Source organism: Nerophis lumbriciformis, linkage group LG13 (genome assembly GCF_033978685.3).
Source record: "Nerophis lumbriciformis linkage group LG13, RoL_Nlum_v2.1, whole genome shotgun sequence".
Taxonomy (NCBI): Eukaryota; Metazoa; Chordata; class Actinopteri; order Syngnathiformes; family Syngnathidae; genus Nerophis; species Nerophis lumbriciformis.
Genome location: NC_084560.2, coordinates 46,937,921 through 46,959,400, shown reverse-complemented (window position 1 = coordinate 46,959,400; position 21,480 = coordinate 46,937,921). Strand labels below are relative to the sequence as shown.

At 42.6% G+C, this 21,480-nt stretch overlaps 1 protein-coding gene across 7 annotated transcripts in view; it reads left to right on the top strand.

The window, feature by feature from the left end:
• Positions 1-21,480, top strand: part of lmo7a (LIM domain 7a) — a 214,623-nt gene that overhangs the window by 151,712 nt on the left and 41,431 nt on the right. For 6 of the 7 annotated variants that reach the window (XM_061970720.2, XM_061970719.2, XM_061970721.2 and 3 more), the window contains 7 exons: positions 7,068-7,097; positions 12,445-12,559; positions 12,726-12,865; positions 16,813-17,452; positions 17,524-17,769; positions 17,936-18,050; positions 20,637-20,798. In XM_061970720.2, the coding sequence (XP_061826704.2) occupies positions 7,068-7,097; positions 12,445-12,559; positions 12,726-12,865; positions 16,813-17,452; positions 17,524-17,769; positions 17,936-18,050; positions 20,637-20,798 (1,448 nt within the window). The remainder of the gene's footprint in view (positions 1-7,067; positions 7,098-12,444; positions 12,560-12,725; positions 12,866-16,812; positions 17,453-17,523; positions 17,770-17,935; positions 18,051-20,636; positions 20,799-21,480) is intronic. The other variant, XM_061970718.2, reaches the window with a different exon arrangement.

The following is a 21,480-nucleotide window of genomic DNA, read 5'->3' as shown; positions in this document are numbered from 1 at the left end:
TAACCCCAGTACGCTATAGCCAACATTCACCAGGAGATGGCAACAGACAAACATAGATCACTCTATTATATTCCTACAAAACTGTACTTAAGCCACATTCTTTTTTTTTTTTTAGTACTGAACTCTTAACCCTCATTTGTAAACAATAACATGCTTATTATACAAACAGTATTTGTACACCTTTAACACAGATTTGTATACTGTCTTCAGAGATTCAGTTTTTTTTGGTGGTACTCGAAACCTTTCTGGGTACCTGCGAAAGGGTGTTCAGCATGGTTAGAAAAATAGTGACAGAGAATAGAACAAGGATGGACAATTCAACCCTTAACTCAACAATGAGTAGATGAGTGTTATGTGTGTGTATATGTGTAAATAAATGAACACTGAAATTCAAGTATTTCTTTTATATATATATATATATATATATATATATATATATATATATATATATATATATATATATATATATATATATATATATATATATATATATATATATATATATATATATATATAATAATAATAATAAAATAAATATATATATATAGCTAGAATTCACTGAAAGTCAAGTATTTCTTATATATATATATATATATATATATATATATATATATATATATATATGAAATACTTGACTTGGTGAATTCTAGCTGTAAATATACTCCTCCCCTCTTAGCCACGTCCCCGCCCCACCCCGACCACGCCCCCGTCCCACCCCGACCACGCCCCCCAGCCCCCACCTCCCGAAATCGGAGGTCTCAAGGTTGGCAAGTATGCTTACTGTTTGCAATACAAAAGTGACTCAAAATGACGTTATCAATGCACCTTAACTGTAATCTAAACACGGAAGTGAAGCTCCGCCCACCTTTCTGAACAGAGCAATTTGCTCCAGTGAAGACGCTCACGGTGAAAAATCGTCTTTTCTCGTCGAAAGAACAACTTGCCATGACTTTGGACCTGATATTTCCATAATATACCGTATTTTCCGCACCATAAGGCGCCCTGGGTTATAAGCCGCGCCTTCAATGAACGGCATATTTCAAAACTTTGTCCACCTATAAGACGCCCCGTGTTATAAGCCGCATCTAACTGCGCTAAAGGAATGTAAAAAAAACAGTCAGATAGGTCAGTCAAACTTTAATAATATATTAAAAACCAGCGTGATGTGGGCGCGCATGGAGTCGTATATCAACATGGACGGAGCTGCGTGAAAAAAGCCACCCGGCCTCTTCGCGTAAACTTCCCTTAACCACTCGCTCATCTTTTCTTCATCCATCCATCCCTTCGAGTTAGCTTTTATGATGACGCCGGCTGGAAAGGTCTCTTTTGGCAAGGTCTTCCTTTTGAATATCACCATGGGTGGAAGTTTCTGGCCATTAGCATGGCAAGCTAGAACCACAGTGAAGGATGACTTCTCATTCCCTGTGGTGCGAATATTCACCGTACGTGCTCCCGTTGTATCCACAGTGCGGTTCACAGGAATATCAAAAGTCAGTGGAACCTCGTCCATGTTGATAATGTTCTCTGGCCGGATCTTTTTTTCAGCTATCTTGTTTTTACAATATGCACGGAAAGTAGCCAGCTTTTCTTGAAAGTCTTTAGGCAGTTGCTGTGAAATAGTAATCCGTGTGCGGATGGAGAGATTGCGTCTTTTCATGAACCGGAAACCTGTCGCTTAGTAGGAGCCATTTTGTGGTCTTTACAGATGTAAACACACAAAGGAAATGAAACGTACGGTAATATCCGCGCGCTTCTTCTTCTTCTACGCGGGCGGGTGGTTGCTTACAGTAGAAGAAGAAGCGCTTCCTCTTCTATGGGGGCGGGTGCTTACCTTGGCGGTTGCTTGCGTAGAAGAAGAAGCACTTCCTCTTCTACGGGGAAAAAAGATGGCGGCTGTTTACCGTAGTTGCGAGACCGAAACTTTATGAAAATGAATCTTAATATTAATCCATATATAAAGCGCACCGGGTTATAAGGCGCACTGTCAGCTTTTGAGAAAATTTGTGGTTTTTAGGTGCGCCTTATAGTGCGGAAAATACGGTACTGCTTTTTTTCCTTTTCCATTTCTGATCACTATTTTCCCGTTTGTGGCTCATCAGTTACTAGTGAATGCGGCCAATTTTCACCCCGGCTTCGGAACGGCCCGACGGTCAAAAAGGAGGCGTGCGCGATAATTGCCCGTCAATAAAATGAATGCCGTTAAAGGAACTTAATACTCAGCGTTAACTTTGACAGCCCTAGTCCAAATCAATAACAACATACTAATAATAAGAAGATTGACCCAAAGATCCTTTATTCTTTTCACAATAGACTCGTCAACAATTTTAGTTTTTTCCACAACAAACAAAATGTGCTCTTTAGAATCATTCTCTTTTTGTCTCTGGTGAAAACCACAAGTACATGTGGCTATTTTCGGTTATGTCGACATGAGTCAGCCAATCCGAGAAATGTCGACTTAAGCGGTTTTCAATGTATTTAAGTCTGTGCTTTGGAATTTCTTGAGCTTTTTTGTGGTCGGAATGACTCACTGTGGCAGGATTAGTGAGGAGCAACACAAAAACTGCTGCATGTTACTTCTTTTAAAGTGTGATTTATGAATACATCATCGGATTTACCCAAAACCCTGCAGTGCTGTTTTACACACCCGAGCTCCTATTTGATTAAAACATGTCAAATATAGGACTCTGTTTTTCAATAAAAGGGCAAAAAGGTGGTGTCACCAGGTGGCAGTAGTTACCTCAACTGTGATTTTCTGCACCATGTCTCATCTTAACGCCCACAGAAAATGTCAAGTTGAACCCAAAATGGAATTACATTTTTCAATGTTGTGATTTTTGTTTGAATTTATATAAATATATATCTTTACATTGAAGGGTAACTATAAAAGTCGATTATAGCAAATATTATATAGCGATTATATACTTCACATGATTTGAATTTGAGTGTTTATGTTTGGTAAATACAATTAATAGCATTATTTGATATAATAAAGCAAAAAACAAGTTGATGCTTTTTTCAGGGACTATTTAGTATATATTTAAAAAAATAAATACATTTTAAATATGTTTTAATTATTTATTGTGATGTTTTTTTTGTGGGGAAAATATAACAAGTACTATTTATTGTAATTAAAGAATATAGCGATTATATAATTCACATGATTTGAATTTGAGTGTTTATGTTTGGTAAATACAATTAATAGCATTATTTAATATAATAAAGCAAAAAAACAAGTTGATTCTTTTTTCAGGGACTATTTAGTATATATTTAAAAAAAAATATATATATTTTAAATATGTTTTAATTATTTATTGTGATGTTTTTTTGTGGGGAAAATATAACAAGTACTATTTAATGTAATTAAAGAATATAGCGATTATATACTTCACATGATTTGAATTTGAGTGTTTATGTTTGGTAAATACAATTAATAGCATTATTTAATATAATAAAGCAAAAAACAAGTTGATGCTTTTTTCAAGGACTATTTAGTATATATTTTTAAAAAATAAATACATTTTAATTATTTATTGTGATGGTTTTTTTTGTGGGGAACATATAACAAGTACTATTTAATGTAATTAAAGAATAGAAGGATGCAAAAAAACACAAATAAAATGGTGCTTTTCATTGAACAGTGACTGGATATGTTTATTGCAATATATGTATATTATTTTAATTCTATAATAAAATAATATAATGGAGCAAAAAAACTGGAAATGCCATGCTTTTTGTGAAACAGCGACTTAACCGTACAATGGATGTATTATAATAAACATGATGATGTAATTTTTTTTTTTTTGATTAAATACAAAACTATTTTATATTATAAAATAATATAATAAAGAAAAAAAGTGGATGCTTCTCATAAGACTGTATAAAATGATTATTATGGTAAATATTTTGCAAGACATTTACTAATTATTTTTTAATGCATATTATTTGGAGTTATAATTGATTTAAATTAAGTTATCAGAAACATTCATTCTAACAAACATTTTAATTTAATATATTTGTAAAATATACAGCACAGGCCAAAAGTTTGGACACACCTTCTCCTCATTCAATCGTTATTTTCATGACTATTTACATTGTAGATTGTCACATCAAAACTATGAATGAACACATGTGGAGTTTATGTACTTAACAAAAAAAGGTGAAATAACTGAAAACACGTTTTATATTCTAGTTTCTTCAAAATAGTGTTGCGTTTTGGACCAGTTGTTCCTCCCAGGGAATTCAAGTCACAATTCGCTCCCAAGTTCTTTCCGACACTTAAAGCTGAGTTGAAAAACCACCAGAGACAGAATAGGTATTTTGTTGTATATTCTCAAAGCTTTGCCAATATACATTTTGATTGAGACCAGTCTAACCCTCAAACATTCTATCGCGCCTCCCAAAATGGTCTGTCCTCCCAACGCCAAAAACCTCTCTTTCCTTCCCCCTCCCTAGCCATAACACAAGCACAACGTCTCCCTAGCCATAATACATTCCAAAGAACTCAAGGTTAACACACACAGTATGCTTGCTGACAGAGCATCAAGAGAAGAAGTGGAAAACACGAGCTGTTTTCAAATATGACAAAGAAATGGAAGAAGTACAACTTAAATTCGGATATATGTAAATATCTGCCTCCGACAATAGCCACCCCTTTGCTCTAATTACTGCTTAGCACACTTTTGGAATTCTCTCCGTGAGCTTCAAGCACACCTGTGATGTGAAAACCGTTTCAGGTGACTACCTTTTGAAGCTCATGGAGAGAATGCCAAGAGTGTCCGAAAAAGTACAAATGAGCAAAGAGTGGCTATTTTAAAGAAACTAGAATATAAAACATGTTTTCAGTTATTTCACCTTTTTTTGTTAAGTACATAAACTCCACATGTGTTCATTCATAGTTTTGATGTGACAATCTACAATGTAAATAAATAGTCATGAAAATAAAGATTGAATGAGGAGAAGGTGTGTCCAAACTTTTGGCCTGTACTGTATACACAGGTAAAAGCCAGTAAATTAGAATATTTTGAAAAACTTGATTTATTTCAGTAATTGCATTCAAAAGGTGTAACTTGTACATTATATTTATTCATTGCACACAGACTGATGCATTCAAATGTTTATTTCATTTAATTTTGATGATTTGAAGTGGCAACAAATGAAAATCCAAAATTCCGTGTGTCACAAAATTAGAATATTACTTAAGGCTAATACAAAAAAGGGATTTTTAGAAATGTTGGCCAACTGAAAAGTATGAAAATGAAAAATATGAGCATGTACAATACTCAATACTTGGTTGGAGCTCCTTTTGCCTCAATTACTGCGTTAATGCGGCGTGGCATGGAGTCGATGAGTTTCTGGCACTGCTCAGGTGTTATGAGAGCCCAGGTTGCTCTGATAGTGGCCTTCAACTCTTCTGCGTTTTTGGGTCTGGCATTCTGCATCTTCCTTTTCACAGATTTTCTATGGGGCTAAGGTCAGGGGAGTTGGCGGGCCAATTTAGAACAGAAATACCATGGTCTGTAAACCAGGCACGGGTAGATTTTGCGCTGTGTGCAGGCGCCAAGTCCTGTTGGAACTTGAAATCTCCATCTCCATAGAGCAGGTCAGCAGCAGGAAGCATGAAGTGCTCTAAAACTTGCTGGTAGACGGCTGCGTTGACCCTGGATCTCAGGAAACAGAGTGGACCGACACCAGCAGATGACATGGCACCCCAAACCATCACCCAACCATGCAAATTTTGCATTTCCTTTGGAAATCGAGGTCCCAGAGTCTGGAGGAAGACAGGAGAGGCACAGGATCCACGTTGCCTGAAGTCTAGTGTAAAGTTTCCACCATCAGTGATGGTTTGGGGTGCCATGTCATCTGCTGGTGTCGGTCCACTCTGTTTCCTGAGATCCAGGGTCAACGCAGCCGTCTACCAGCAAGTTTTAGAGCACTTCATGCTTCCTGCTGCTGACCTGCTCTATGGAGATGGAGATTTCAAGTTCCAACAGGACTTGGCGCCTGCACACAGCGCAAAATCTACCCGTGCCTGGTTTACGGACCATGGTATTTCTGTTCTAAATTGGCCCGCCAACTCCCCTGACCTTAGCCCCATAGAAAATCTGTGGGGTATTGTGAAAAGGAAGATGCAGAATGCCAGACCCAAAAACGCAGAAGAGTTGAAGGCCACTATCAGAGCAACCTGGGCTCTCATAACACCTGAGCAGTGCCAGAAACTCATCGACTCCATGCCACGCCGCATTAACGCAGTAATTGAGGCAAAAGGAGCTCCAACCAAGTATTGAGTATTGTACATGCTCATATTTTTCATTTTCATACTTTTCAGTTGGCCAACATTTCTAAAAATCCCTTTTTTGTATTAGCCTTAAGTAATATTCTAATTTTGTGACACACGGAATTTTGGATTTTCATTTGTTGCCACTTCAAATCATCAAAATTAAATGAAATAAACATTTGAATGCATCAGTCTGTGTGCAATGAATAAATATAATGTACAAGTTACACCTTTTGAATGCAATTACTGAAATAAATCAAGTTTTTCAAAATATTCTAATTTACTGGCTTTTACCTGTATATAGCTAATAGAAAAATAGACACCTGATATTGTCTGCAGTCTAATGAATAAAAACACTTTTTAGCATATGAGGAAATTGGATAGTAAAATCTGTTTTTTTTAACTCCAGTTGCCTGTGATTTTAGGAGAAAATACAAGACATGAATTGATACGTTGTATTATCTTGTCTGTTGTGAGTCTCACACTGTCATAAAACACACCTTAAGACGCTCCAGAAGCGCGGGCCGCCCGGAAAGCCTTCATAAATTCCTCACAGCGCCGACGGACGGTCTCCGCGGCGACCGCAGCATCAATCTGCTCCCACACACCAGCACAAAGCGGCCATTATACAGAGCATACTTCAGCGCTGGTTGTTGCAACACTTTCCCTGGCGGGAAATGTCACCTTTAGAGATTTGTGGTGGTCAAGAGGTCAAAACTATGTAGTCACATGCTGATTGAAATCACTCATGTCTCTGGCCCCCGACTCCCCTCTCCTCCTTGTGGTTTCCTAGACAACGGCAAGCGTCAGACAGTTCCGACGGGTGAGTTGACACGAGCCGCTCCCAGGAATGTGGCGCATTTGGCTCGCTTTTTTTTTTTTGCTGTTGCTGCTGTGCTAAATGCTTAACACATGACACGCTCTATTTTGGGGTGTGTGTGTGTGTGTGTGTGTGTGGTGTGTGTGTCGGGGCGGGGGCGGCCAAGTTGAAGGCCATGGTTAATGGAGAAAAGATGTACGCACAAAAGCAACACACACTCACTTGTGCAGGTGAGTAGAGTGTTGTTGCTTGTGTTTTTCTTGATGGCCAGTGGGGGCGCTGTTCACTAATCAGCCCAGCTTGTGTCGCGCCTGTGTGGTTGGTCTCCTTGTGTACTGCTCATGGGCAAAATGGGGGGGGGGAAGTGTGTTTTGACTAACAGCATCTAGGCAAAACATGGACATTGTTGGACATGTTTGACCATGTGCGGGTGTGACTTATTATGGTATGCCAAGCATCAAAATGTGATGTTCCCATAGAACACAACTGCATTCGTCAAGTCATTTTAACAAGCGGGTTCTCAAAAATGTACAAAACAAGAACTATTCAAATATTTTCAATTAAATCATTCGAACACATGACACATGATGATATGTGTCTCCTTTTTTAATTCAAACTTTTATTATTGATTTTAAATGAGCCAACTTGTGCAATTTGATGTTGACCAAATCAATACACATTTTTGATTAAATTAATAATATATATATATAGTGAGAATGCATTGTTCTATTGGAGTGTCATGTTTTCATATATACTGTATATAATTGTATTTAAATTGCACAGCAGTATTTTCACAAGTTGCTGGTTGTTTTGAAGAGTGTGTTTATCTGCAGTATGTCTATTTTGATGTCTTATTATGGGCCTGCTGCAATGCAAGCAGCCCATAATATTATTCCTCATACTTCAACGTTTATTGTTATAGTTCCGCACGTTTCTCTTACGATTAATACGCGACGCGCCAGCCAACAAACCCCCACATATGTTATACCGTCGGAAAGGTCTCACTTGCGCCAATGGCGGTACTTTAAATCGGCAACATTTCGTGTTACCATGGCGATGCTATTCACAAATTTTAAAAAAAAATGGGCCAATTGAATGGGTAGAGATGCGCGGATAGGCAATTATTTCATCCGCAACCGCATCAGAAAGTCGTCAACCATCCGCCATACAACTCACAAACACTTTAGAGTTAGGCTCCACCATCAGAATGTGTACTTAAACTTATAAAGATCACATGGATATTATTCAGTGAGTTGATTCACCAAAACTAACCTGTTATACAGGAGGAAAAAGCACACAGGACGTTTCAATTGTTCACAGACTGGTCGCGCTCATCAGAATGACAAGACACTTCCGGTCTGCAGGCGATAGCATTCAATTGGGAAGAAACGCCCTACTGCCCCCTACTGACCAATGTGAATACTGATAAATGTGTAATGACAGCTCCAAAAACGAATTCAAACCACAAAATAAAATAAATAAATCAACACATTATGGGTGGGTCACATATGCATGTACAGTAGATGGCAGTATTGTCCTGTTTAAAAGTGTCACAACATTGCTGTTTACGGCAGACAAACTGCTTTACGGTAGACACTGTTGTTGTGAACACGTCACTCAGGTCCGCCTGAATTTCGGGAGTTTTTCGGGAGAAAATTTGTCCCGGGAGGTTTTCGGGAGAGGCGCTGAATTTCGGGAGTCTCCCGGAAAATCCGGGAGGGTTGGCAAGTATGGGATCAATACTGCGACCAAAATTGTTAAATTTATATATAAATGACATTTGTAAAGTCACAAAGGACTTAAAGTTAGTATTATTTGTAGACGACACAAATGCGTTTTGTTCAGGAGAGAACACACAGAAGCTATTACAAGTGATAACAGAAGAAATTAAATTAAATTAAATGAAAGAGATAGTTTTACAAAAACAGTAAAGCTAAAATAATGCTATTTGGTAACAGTAGAAGGGAAAGTCAAACACAATTACAAATAGACTGAATAAACATTGAAAGAGTAAAAGTAAACACCTTTTTAGTTGTAATAATAGATCAACTGAAAATTTCATATGAAAAATATAGGTGGCAAGAAACACGTCAATAATGAATAAAGCAAAAATATTTACTGAATCAAAAAGGTGGCGAGAAACACGTCAAAAATGAATAAAGCAAAATGTGTCACAAAATCACTTTATATTCTCTACTGCTCGCGAATGTTACCATATCTTAGGTATTGTGTAGAAATATGGGGAAATAACTACAAAATGACACTTCATTCAGTAACCGTGTTACAAAAAAAGGTCAGTTATAATATTAGCTAATGTTGGATATTGAGAACGCACAAACCCTTTATTTATTGATTTGAAAATATCGAAATTCAATAATTTTGTGCAGTTGCAAACAGTTAAAATTATGCACAAACTATAACCTGCTAGCCAAAAAGGCACAAGAGGAGAAATATAACATTAGAGGAAAATCTAATTTAAAAACACTAAAACCTTTAATATATCAGTATCAGGAATGAAATGATGGCATGGATTAAGTAAAGAAGTTAAAGAATGCACTAATATGATCCACTTGAACAAACTCTTCATACTCAAAAAGTTTTAACAAAGTAGAAAGAAGAAGAATCCTCATAAATATTTTAAACTTTATCGATTGCTATGAAACGGAAAAAGGGGGTAGGATTAAATCAACCCTGCTTCTGCCTACTCCTTTTCGGACATGTTGTAATGAGAAACTGGAAATATGTGATGTATCTTCATACTTGCCAACCCTCCTGGATTTTCCGGGAGACTCCCGAAATTCAGCGCCTCTCCCGAAAACCTCCCTGGACAAATTTTCTCCCGAAATTCAGGCGGACTCAGGTCCTCCACAATATAAAAAAGCGTACCTGCCCAATCACGTTATAACTATAGAATGATGGAGGGCGAGTTCTTGGGTTTCTTATGTGGGTTTATTGTTAGGCAGTTTCATTAACGTCCTCCCAGCGTGGCAACAACACACAACAACAGCAGTCACTTTTTTTGTATACCGTAAAGCAATGTTGTCTGCCGTAAACAGCAATGTTGTGACACTCTTAAACAGGACAATACTGCCATCTAGTGCATTTGATGAAAGCACTTTTGTGCGTGCCACACAGCAATGCATCATCAGAGAGGGTGTTCAGCATGGTTCGAAAAATAGTGACAGAGAATAGAACAAGGGTGGACAATTCAACCCTTAACTCAACAATGAGTAGATGAGTGTTATGTGTGTGTATATGTGTAAATAAATGAACACTGAAATTCAAGTATTTATTATATATATATATATATATATATATATATATATATATAAAAATAATAAAATATATATATAATAAAATATATATATATATATATATATATATATATATATATATATATATATATATATATATATATATATACATATTAGAGATGCGCGGTTTGCAGGCACAACCGCGGAGTCCGCGGATTATCCGCGGATCGGGCGGATGAAATTAAAAAAAATTAGATTTTATCCGCGGGTCGGGTCGGGTCGGGTCGGGCGGTTGAAATAAAAAAAAATTAGATTTTAAATAGATTCAGGCGGGTGGCAGTTAAACCAATTGGTAAATATATATACATAGTTAAATGTTGTTACCCACATACGAAAAACGAGCAGGCACCTGCAGCTTATGCCACAACAGAAGAAAAAAAAAAAAAGAGAAGGCCCCCGACGCCTCGCCGGGGTCCGGGACCGAGGCCCCTTCCCCCAAGAGGGCCCCACCGGGAGCCGTAGCTGAGGCGATCCGCGAGAAGGGCCCGACGCACGTCCAGGGTCACCACCGCGCCCACCGCACCGACACCCCGCCTCGTCCGCGCAGCAGGTAAGCAGCTTACCTGCCCGCCACCCCCGTGGCCGGGGGCTCGTAACAGGGGTCACTCCGCGCGCTCCGCCCGCGCAGCTTACCTGCCCGCCACCCCTGTTGCCGGGGGCGCGTAACAGGGGTCACTCCGCGCGCAGTGCGCTCACGAAAGGGGTGGGGCTCACCCTGGTTGATATAGACAGCAGGACGGTGGCCATGGACGTCGGAACCCGCTAAGGAGTGTGTAACAACCCACCTTCCGAATCAACTAGCCCTGAAAATGGATGGCGCTGGAGCGTCGGGCCCATACCCGGCCGTCGCCGGCAGCGAGACGCGCTCAGCGCGGCTCCCATATGATTGCGCACTGGTGTGCGTCTGGGTCGTGACAGCGTGGCACGTGAATGTCTGTGCTGCATTGGATCAGTCTCCTTTCTTTAACAGGCAAAAGCTTTATAACCTCACTAATGCCTTGCATCGTCTATATTAGATATATAACAACGGGCGGGTGCGGGCGGATGGCGGGCGGGTGCGGTTCTGATCAAATGTTACATCGGGTGGATGGCGGATGGTTGACGACTTTCTGATGCGGTTGCGGATGAAATAATTGCCTATCCGCGCATCTCTAATACATATATATATATATATATATATATATATATATATATATATAGCTAGAATTCACTGAACATCAAGTATTTCTTATATATATATATATATATATATATATATATATATATGAAATACTTGTCTTGGTGAATTCTAGCTGTAAATATACTCCTCCCCTTTTAGCCACGCCCCCGTCCCACCCCGACCACGCCCCCACCCCACCCCCCTCCCCCCACCTCCCGAAATCGGAGGTCTCAAGGTTGGCAAGTATGTGTATCTTACATGTTTCAAATAAACATAAGCCATAAAACCATACTTTCCAGAAATGTACATTTCGCGGTCCAGTTTAGAACCAATGATAAACGAGAAGACGACTGTAAACATAACAGGGAAATACAACGTATTTTATTTTGTTGTTATTTTTAGTTTCAATTAGGGCTGCAACTAACGATTAATTTGATAATCGATTAATCTGGCGATTATTACTTCGATTAATCGATTAATAATCGGACAAAAGAGACAAGCTACATTTCTATCCTTTCCAGTATTTTATTGGGGGGAAAAAACAGCATACTGGCACCATACTTATTTTGATTATTGTTTCTCAGCTGTTTGTACACGTTGCAGTTTATAAATAAAGGTTTATAGAAAAATAAAATAAAATAAAAATTTGCCTCTGCGCATGCGCATAGCATAGATCCAACAAATCGATGACTAAATTAATCGCAAACTATTTTTATAATCGATTTTATCGATTAGTTGTTGCAGCCCTAGTTTCAATTTGATGTATATTTGATTTTAAAGTCCTGAAACACCTAAGCCCCTTCTCAGTGGAATTGTGACTCTTAATTTTTTCCGAATTCATTTTAAAATTCTCTCGTTTTTTGTTTTTTTTTCAAAGGAGCAAATCAACAAGCGACATCCAACAGGAAACCTCGGCCGCCCGTCAGGTTCGATATGAAGAGCTGGCGAAATATCGCGAGCAGGTCAAGCAGACCGAGGACGAGTGGCAGGATGTGAGTATATTAGGTCGTGCATGTGAGTAGTAGTATGGTGTCAGTCTGATGGTGAAGTCATGTAGCATTTGGGTCACACGGTCCCTAACCACAGGGGTGTTGAGCCAAGGAGGAGCCCAGAATACCCAAATAGAACACGCTTTTTTTTCGCCTTTCTACATCGCAGGACTTAAGCAAATGGAAGAACCGACGCAGTAGCCTTAACTTTGACATCAAGAGGAAGAAGGAGGAGAGGGAGAAGATTGAGCAGGACACGTATGGCAAGGACAGAAGGTCCAAGACCTTCAAGGAGATGCAAGACGCCAGGTAAATGCCCAAAACGGAGTATTGGATCAAGGTGTACCTAATGAAGTGTCCGGTAAGTGTACTGTGCATATAGCTAACCTGAACATAGGACGCCATATATTGAAGAGCTTTATGCATGCAAGAAATATATCATGTTTAATTGCAATACATAAGTTGGTTAAAAAAGAACTTTTGTCCTTGTCTTGAAAATGGTTTTCTCAAAAAAAGAGTTGTCTTATATTCAGGTTCGTCGGACATTGTTGTTATTTAAGTGAAACAGTTTCTGGCATTCCTGACTTGTACCACAGTTTGAGAATGAATGTTTTATACAGTTATATTAGTAGTTTTTTCCTCCTTTGGATAAAATCTAAAAAGATGTGGCGTCTTATATACGAGGTTTTTGTTTTTGTTTGAAGTATTTATTTCAAACATGCACAATACAACAACACACATTTTTTTTTTTACATTTTGGCAGAGACATTTATGCAAGGCTTGAAAAGGGGTTGGATGAAGCAGATGCTTATAATATCCCCAACCCCTCTCACGCACTCCACATTTAACAAAAACAATATAATACAACAACAATACTATACAAACAAAAATTAAAGCTGCAAGCAGCATTGGTCGGGCCCGCGTATTTGGCAGGTGCTAGTCATAAGTGTCCCAATACTTTTGTCTACTTTTGGTCTGAAGTGTCCCAAGACTTTTGTCTAGTGTACCTACCTTGTCTGCATTGTGTGGGCACGTTGGTGCTTCCTGCTTTTAAGCAGCCATCTTAAAAAAACAGCAGCGCAGCGGGTCTTTGAAGGGTCATAAAATCAAAACCGGAGCAGGTATTAAAAAGCTGTTCTGTCCTTTTATACACAAGGGTTTAATCTCTCTCCTGTGTTAGTTTGAAGCCGAAACGACAAGCGCGCTCAGAGGAGATAGTTTTTGAAGGAAGGTGACCGGTTTTTACAAAAAAAATTGTTTTGAAGGGGGAACAGCAAACTTCCTGTTGATTTTTGCTGGGGGTTGTCAATTTATGAAATGTAGGTGTAAGTGAGACCTACATAGAGGTTTTTGTTTCATGTCTCTCCGACCTTCCCAGTGCGAGTTACAGGCAGTTTTGTCAGTTTTTTCATCCGAGGAGCAGTTCTTTGTGCGTTTTATTAAAACAGTTCTTTGTGCGTTTTATTAAAAAATTGCGCTAGAGCACAATTTTGAGATTTGGGGTTAGGTTTTTTTATTAGATCGCAATTTTTGCCAGTCCTGATGTGTGTGTTCAGTTTGGTGAGTTTTGAAGCATGTTAAGGGGGTCAAATTACAGCTCAAAGAGGCAAAAGTGACTGTTTTTAGTACTTTTTTGTCTTGAAGGGGGAATTGCCAACTTCCTGTTGATTTTAGCCCGAGAATGTACAATTATGAAAGGTAGGTGTAAGTCAGACCTACATAGAGGTTTTTGTTTCATGTCTCTCCAACCTTCCTAGTGGGAGTTACAGGCAGTCTAGTTCTTTTTCCCCTAGGGGGCGCTAGAGCGCAATTTTTATTTTTGGGGTTTGGTTTTTTTATCAAAAGGCAATTTTCGCAGGTCCTGACGTGTGCGTCAAATATGGTGAGTTTTGAAGCATGTTAAGTGGGTCAAATTGCAGCTCAAAGAGGCGGCCGGTATAATAATAATAATAAAACCTTAGAAATTCAATAGGTCCTTATGTCCCATTGGATAAGGACTCCCTTTGGGAGTCCTTATACAATGGGCCATGCGGGCCCTAATACAATGGGCCATGCGGGCCCTAATAATAATAATAATAATAAAACCTTAGAAAAACAATAGGTCCTTATGTCCCATTGCATAAGGACTCCCTTTGGGAGTCCTTATACAATGGGCCATGCGGGCCCTAATAATAAAACCTTAGAAAAACAATAGGTCCTTATGTCCCATTGCAATGGGCCATGCGGGCCCTAACAAGAAAAGCTCCTGTACACTAACAATACAATAGTACCACTGTTACAATGAGACAAGACAAGACGAGACAAAACACACACACACACACACACACACGCACACGCACACGCACACGCACACGCACACACACACACTTTTTTTTTAAAGAAGTACTGAAGTACTTTTAAAGGTCTGGAGATTTATACAGGCAAACCAACTAAGTGAGTCAGGGCTTTTCTTCCTGTCACTCACACACACCGGCGACACAGAGATCATCTTATCTTAATTTCATGGTCGTCTTATATTTGTGCCAATACAAACCAATGCAGAGGATCAGCAATAGAAAACTAATACCAGGGTTTCCAAAACAGAGTCATCCATCCATCCATCTTCTTCCGCTTATCCGAGGTCGGGTCGCGGGGGCAGCAGCCTAAGCAGGGAAGCCCAGACTTCCCTCTCCCCAGCCACTTCGTCCAGCTCTTCCTGTGGGACCCCGAGGCGTTCCCAGGCCAGCCGGGAGACATAGTCTTCCCAACGTGTCCTGGGTCTTCCCCGCGGCCTCCTACCGGTCGGACGTGCCCTAAACACCTCCCTAGGGAGGCGTTCGGGTGGCATCCTGACCAGATGCCCGAACCACCTCATCTGGCTCCTCTCCATGTGGAGGAGCAGCAGCTTTACTTTGAGCTCCTCCCGGATGGCAGAGCTTCTCACCCTATCTCTAAGGGAGAGCCCCGCCACCCGGCGGAGGAAACTCATTTCGGCCGCTTGTACCCGTGATCTTGTCCTTTCGGTCATAACCCAAAGCTCATGACCATAGGTGAGGATGGGAACGTAGATCGACCGGTAAATTGAGAGCTTTGCCTTCCGGCTCAGCTCCTTCTTCACCACAACGGACCGATACAGCGTCCGCATTACTGAAGACGCCGCACCGATCCGCCTGTCGATCTCACGATTCACTCTTCCCTCACTCGTGAACAAGACTCCGAGGTACTTGAACTCCTCCACTTGGGGCAAGATCTCCTCCCCAACCCGGAGATGGCACTCCACCCTTTTCCGGGCGAGAACCATGGACTTGGACTTGGAGGTGCTGATTCTCATCCCAGTCGCTTCACACTCAGCTGCGAACCGATCCAGTGAGAGCTGAAGATCCTGGCCAGATGAAGCCATCAGGACCACATCATCTGCAAAAAGCAGAGACCTAATCCTGCAGCCACCAAACCAGATCCCCTCAACGCCTTGACTGCGCCTAGAAATTCTGTCCATAAAGGTTATGAACAGAACGGGTGACAAAGGGCAGCCTTGGCGGAGTCCAACCCTCACTGGAAAAGTGTCCGACTTACTACCGGCAATGCGGACCAAGCTCTGGCACTGATCATACAGGGAGCGGACTGCCACAATCAGACAGTCCGATACCCCATACTCTCTGAGCACTCCCCACAGGACTTCCCGAGGGACACGGTCGAATGCCTTCTCCAAGTCCACAAAACACATGTAGACTGGTTGGGCAAACTCCCATGCACCCTCAAGGACCCTGCCCAGAGTATAGAGCTGGTCCACAGTTCCACGACCAGGACGAAAACCACACTGTTCCTCCTGAATCCGAGGTTCGACTATCCGGCATAGCCTCCTCTCCAGTACACCTGAATAGACCTTATCGGGAAGGCTGAGGAGTGTGATCCCACGATAGTTAGAACACACCCTCCGGTTCCCCTTCTTAAAGAGAGGAACCACCACCCCGGTCTGCCAATCCAGTGGTACCGCCCCCGATGTCCACGCGATGCTGCAGAGTCTAGAAAACTAATACCAGGGTTTCCAAAACAGAGTCAGGACCCAAAATTAGTTGGGGTCGAGAAAGCACACAATTTTTTGTCAAATGTCTTTTTTTCATTCATGTTTGACGTCCTACATTTCTGTCCTGTTGTTGTTTTTATCTTTATCATAAAATACATTTGGACAAGTAACCATTTTTAAATGTGTGAGTTTGAAAAACACTGCCCTAAACCATTTCCTTAACTTCTTCTATTGTCCTCTGCTGGGTCCGCAGAGACAACAGGCGAAGCAACAGCATCGGCAGCCGCATCTCGTCGCTCAGCTTTGACGACGACGGGGACGTATTTAACAAACCAACCCCTCCCTCCCGAGAAGTTCTTAGCAGAAGCTACACTATCGACACTCCTTTTGAGTCCTCCGTCACATCTGCACCTTCTCAGAAAGAGGATAATCCGCCGGCTGCTTATCAGACACGGTTTAGGTCCTCGAAGCAGGCATCTGACACGGTAGACAGCCCTGCAGGGACCAGAACCAGCACCAGCACCAGTAGCCGCACCTCATTCTACAGATCCAATCTTTCAGGAGCTGTATCTTCTCAGAAAAGTTCAGTCTTCGAAAACAGCAACACTGCCAAAACCGAGAAGACTTCAAGCTTTGTCCCTGCTCCCAGAGTTCCACAAAAAGTGTTGGAACCAAAAAGCCCAGTCAAGGTGCAGCCCCCAGCCTTTGTTGCAACGTACAAACCATCGCAGCCCAGCACTATGGAAGTTAATCGACCAGCAATATCTCGGGTGTCCGCCTCCCTCCCAAGGAGCTACCAGAAATCGGACAGTGCACGCTTGACCTCAGTTGTTGCACCCAGACCATTTGGCACCCAGTCATCCCGTGTCGGATCACTTACCAGGTCCTTCACAGTAAGTCCCAGACACATATTGTATTAAGACTCAAAAGCGGGTATTCCGAGATGCATTGTTTTCCCCCACAGTCAGAAGACTCCAGCAACCGCATCAATGGCGACGTCGCAGTTACCAAGACCTCGTCGGTACTGAGCCGCTATCGAGAGTTCATGACCCCAGAAGACGAGGCTGAGTCACAGTCGAGCCCCGCCAACAGCAGTGACGATGAGGAGGATCAAAAGGAGACTACCGGGAAGACCGTCACCACAACATCAAGCGTCTTATCCGACCCGGCTCCGTTCAAGAGAAAAGTTCCTGCTAAGGATACCAGCCAGGTAACTATGGACTAATCACTGATAATTTTGTATACTGCTTGTCTGCTGAAGAAAAAAACCTCTTAAGAATACGACAAATTTACAGAGTCCAGTTGCTTTCCAATTTCTGCACAGGACTTTTTATAGTTTGCACATTTAACCTAAAATATCTGATCTTTCCTGGTAGGACAATTCCTGCGAGATGCGGATCAGTCTGAACCAGAAGCCCAACAGCAGTCTAGACTTTGGTTTCAAGACGAGGTGGGACTCGACTGGAGCCCACGTCGCGTCTGTCCAACCAGGTATAAAGCAGAACTCTTCTCTAGACCCTCAGAATCTTTCATACCAAAGTGTCTTCATGATAGCAGGTTCGACCAAACCCAAGCCTGGTCAAGACCCAGTCAAGGATCATGATGAAGTTTTTGTCTTTAGTGGTCTTGAAGAAACACATCCTACTATCTTGGTCCAAGAAAAAGCCGTAACTTCCAGAAATTGTGTCGAGGCCAGAACTGATTTTGAGTATGACAACACTAACATGTATGTGTATGGTGAGGATGGTGTTCTGCTGACCTCGACTGCGGATGTTGTGGATCGGTGGCGGGAATACTTCGAAGACCTCCTCAATCCCACCAACACGTCTTCCTATGAGGAAGCTTTGCCTGGGGAATCTGTGGTGGGCTCTTCTATTTCTGGGGCTGAGGTTGCTGAGGTAGTTAAAAAGCTCCTCGGTGGCAAGGCCCCGGGGGTGGATGAGATCCGCCCGGAGTTCCTTAAGGCTCTGGATGCTGTGGGGCTGTCTTGGTTGACAAGACTCTGCAGCATCGCGTGGACATCGGGGGCGGTACCTCTGGATTGGCAGACCGGGGTGGTGGTTCCTCTCTTTAAGAAGGGGAACCGGAGGGTGTGTTCTAACTATCGTGGGATCACACTCCTCAGCCTTCCCGGTAAGGTCTATTCAGGTGTACTGGAGAGGAGGCTACGCCGGATAGTCGAACCTCGGATTCAGGAGGAACAGTGTGGTTTTCGTCCTGGTCGTGGAACTGTGGACCAGCTCTATACTCTCGGCAGGGTCCTTGAGGGTGCATGGGAGTTTGCCCAACCAGTCTACATGTGTTTTGTGGACTTGGAGAAGGCATTCAACCGTGTCCCTCGGGAAGTCCTGTGGGGAGTGCTCAGAGAGTATGGGGTATCGGACTGTCTGATTTTGGCGGTCCGCTCCCTGTATGATCAGTGTCAGAGCTTGGTCCGCATTGCCGGCAGTAAGTCGGACACGTTTCCAGTGAGGGTTGGACTCCGCCAAGGCTGCCCTTTGTCACCCATTCTGTTCATAACTTTTATGGACAGAATTTCTAGGCGCAGTCAAGGCGTTGAGGGGATCTGGTTTGGTGGCTGCAGGATTAGGTCTCTGCTTTTTGCAGATGATGTGGTCCTGATGGCTTCATCTGGCCAGGATCTTCAGCTCTCGCTGGATCGGTTCGCAGCCGAGTGTGAAGCGACTGGGATGAGAATCAGCACCTCCAAGTCCGAGTCCATGGTTCTCGCCCGGAAAAGGGTGGAATGCCATCTTCGGGTTGGGGAGGAGACCCTGCCCCAAGTGGAGGAGTTCAAGTACCTCGGAGTCTTGTTCACGGGTGAGGGAAGAGTGGATCGTGAGATCGACAGGCGGATCGGTGCCGCGTCTTCAGTAATGCGGACGCTGTATCGATCCGTTGTGGTGAAGAAGGAGCTGAGCCGGAAGGCAAAGCTCTCAATTTACCGGTCGATCTACGTTCCCATCCTCACCTATGGTCATGAGCTTTGGGTTATGACCGAAAGGACAAGATCACGGGTACAAGCGGCCGAAATGAGTTTCCTCCGCCGGGTGGCAGGGCTCTCCCTTAGAGATAGGGTGAGAAGCTCTGTCATCCGGGGGGAGCTCAAAGTAAAGCCGCTGCTCCTCCACATCGAGAGGAGCCAGATGAGGTGGTTTGGGCATCTGGTCAGGATGCCACCCGATCGCCTCCCTCGGGAGGTGTTTAGGGCACGTCCGACCGGTAGGAGGCCACGGGGAAGACCCAGGACACGCTGGGAAGACTATGTCTCCCGGCTGGCCTGGGAACGCCTCGGGATCCCCCGGGAGGAGCTGGACGAAGTGGCTGGGGAGAGGGAAGTCTGGGCTTCCCTGCTTAGGCTGCTGCCCCCGCGACCCGACCTCGGATAAGCGGAAGAAGATGGATGGATGGATGGAACACTAACATAATGTAGAACAATTGGCGCCTTTCCACTGCCCAATTCTCCGCCTTACTGTTACAAAATAGTACGGCCAGAAACCCTCTATACCATGTTGCTTTGAATGCATCATTCGGAACGAGACAAGCTAACAAGCAGCGGAGGACAAGAAGGGTCCACTGTATTTACTTCTGGTGGTCTTCATGTGGTTGCTGGTAAGAAAAAAATGGCTTTCTACAGCAAAGGTATATAGATCATGCTATTGTTGTCGTTTTTAATGTTATCATGACGAGTTTGCTCAACCAATGAGTGTCAGCCAGCCTACTTAGAACGCTAACTGACCAGGTACTAGATGTAGTACCTGCTCATTCCTGTTTTCGTAAGCGCAAAATGATCAATAGCGACATTTTAAGGGGAGTGTTTACCACATTGTAGAAATGGGCAAAGTTATAGCAAAGGTGCAGCTTTTTTGTTGCATGCATAGTGGTTTCTAGATCACTGCGGTTCCAGACCTATGTAGGGCAGCATCTATCTGGGCCAGACCTTCTGGGTCTTGAGCCTAGCTTTTCCACCGAGACTTCTACACAACGCAGTTAGCTTGGCACACCAGTTGCCACATTATTTCACTGCATATATTGTCAGGCTCCGACACAGTCCTGTTTTTGTGTCTTTCCCCGCAGGCAGCCCAGCTGAGATGTTCCAGTTGAAGCCCGGGGACGAGGTGCTGACGGTGAACGGCCACCGGGTGGCAGACATGAGCTATCTGGACTGGAAGGCAGGCATGGAGGAGGCCCTGCAGGAGGGCAGCCTGGTGATGGATGTGCGACGTTATGGCCAGAACAGTGAGTCATCTGCAGAATGTGTGTGTGTGTGAGTGTGATTTAGGAATCGATTTTATAATTGCTTTATATTGTATTAAGGACAAAAGTATTGGGACACTTACAGGGAGTGGAAATACTTCAATGAAAGTAACGTTTATCATTGTAAACACCCAAAAAAGCTCTTCTTCTACGCTAAACCCATCCAAGCATGACCTAAAAAGTTGGAAGCCTTCAATTGTCCAAAAATGTCTCTTTAAAATAAAGGCTTTGGATTTACCCGAACACTAATGGTTATGAAGGGTTTTTAAAAAAAATTTTTTTTATCTCAAGTACAGTACCACCTCAAAAATAGTTTTCCTAGCACTGTTATTGATCCCATCCGGCCAGTGAACAGGTTTTATCCGGCCCGCGGGATGAGTTTGCCATAGAGATGCGCGGATAGGCAATTATTTCATCCGCAACCGCTTCAGAAAGTCGTCAACCATCCGCCATCCACCCGTTCTAACATTTAATCAGAACCGCACCCGCCCGTTGTTATATATCTAATATAGACGATGCAAGGCATTAGTGAGGTTATAAAGCTTTTGCCTGTTAAAGAAAGGAGACTGATCCAATGCAGCACAGACATTCGCGTGCCACGCTGTCACGGCCCAGACGCACACCAGTGCGCAATCATATGGGAGCCGCGCTGAGCGCACCTCCA